Below are 538 nucleotides of genomic sequence, written 5' to 3' on the forward strand. Positions count from 1 at the left end.
GGATTCCATGTGGCTGGAAATCCCAGCATGGATAGTGGCGGGGCAGAGTGCTTTCATATTACTTCCTTGGGTTACATCTCACTTTCCCTTCAGTAGCCTGTTTCCAAAAGAAGACAGAGCAGCCCAAGCTAGGGTATCCATTGGTGACTGCTGGGGCCTCCCCAACAAAGTCGATTCCTCCCCAAAAAAGAGAGGACAGAGCTGCCCCAAACACCCCCAGGCACCTTGACCTGAGCCAGGCAGCCAACAAGCTTTCAGGTTTGCCCAGAGTGGGCAGAGGCGATTGTGGTTGTTCCCCTGGAGTGGCAGGAACACCTGAGAATGACAGTGGTCTTCCAGGCAAGACCAATATTTGGCCTTTTCTGGCTTGGGCCAAGCACTTTTCCCTGGCTTAGACTTGAGTACGTGCCTAATTGCTGGGTGCTTCTGTCGTTGCAGATGATGAGCAAAGGCCACGGTCTCGCCGGGTGGACAGCGAAATGGTGGTGCGGGAGCTCCCTCCGGTGCCGTGCGACCCCACCCCAAAGCAGCTGCGCGT

General features: G+C 55.8%; 1 protein-coding gene across 1 annotated transcript in view; it reads left to right on the forward strand.

The window, feature by feature from the left end:
• LOC103774252 (T-cell surface antigen CD2-like) overlaps window positions 1-532 on the forward strand; it is a gene marked incomplete at its 3' end in the record, with an annotated part of 11,981 nt that extends 11,449 nt beyond the window's left edge. Inside the window, exon 5 of the mRNA XM_008941645.1 lies at window positions 439-532. Coding sequence (XP_008939893.1) covers window positions 439-532 — 94 coding nt within the window. The remainder of the gene's footprint in view (window positions 1-438) is intronic.
• Between the last annotated feature and the right edge of the window lie 6 nt (window positions 533-538).

This window comes from Merops nubicus, unplaced genomic scaffold (assembly GCF_000691845.1).
Source record: "Merops nubicus isolate BGI_N331 unplaced genomic scaffold, ASM69184v1 scaffold4886, whole genome shotgun sequence".
Classification (NCBI taxonomy): Eukaryota; Metazoa; Chordata; class Aves; order Coraciiformes; family Meropidae; genus Merops; species Merops nubicus.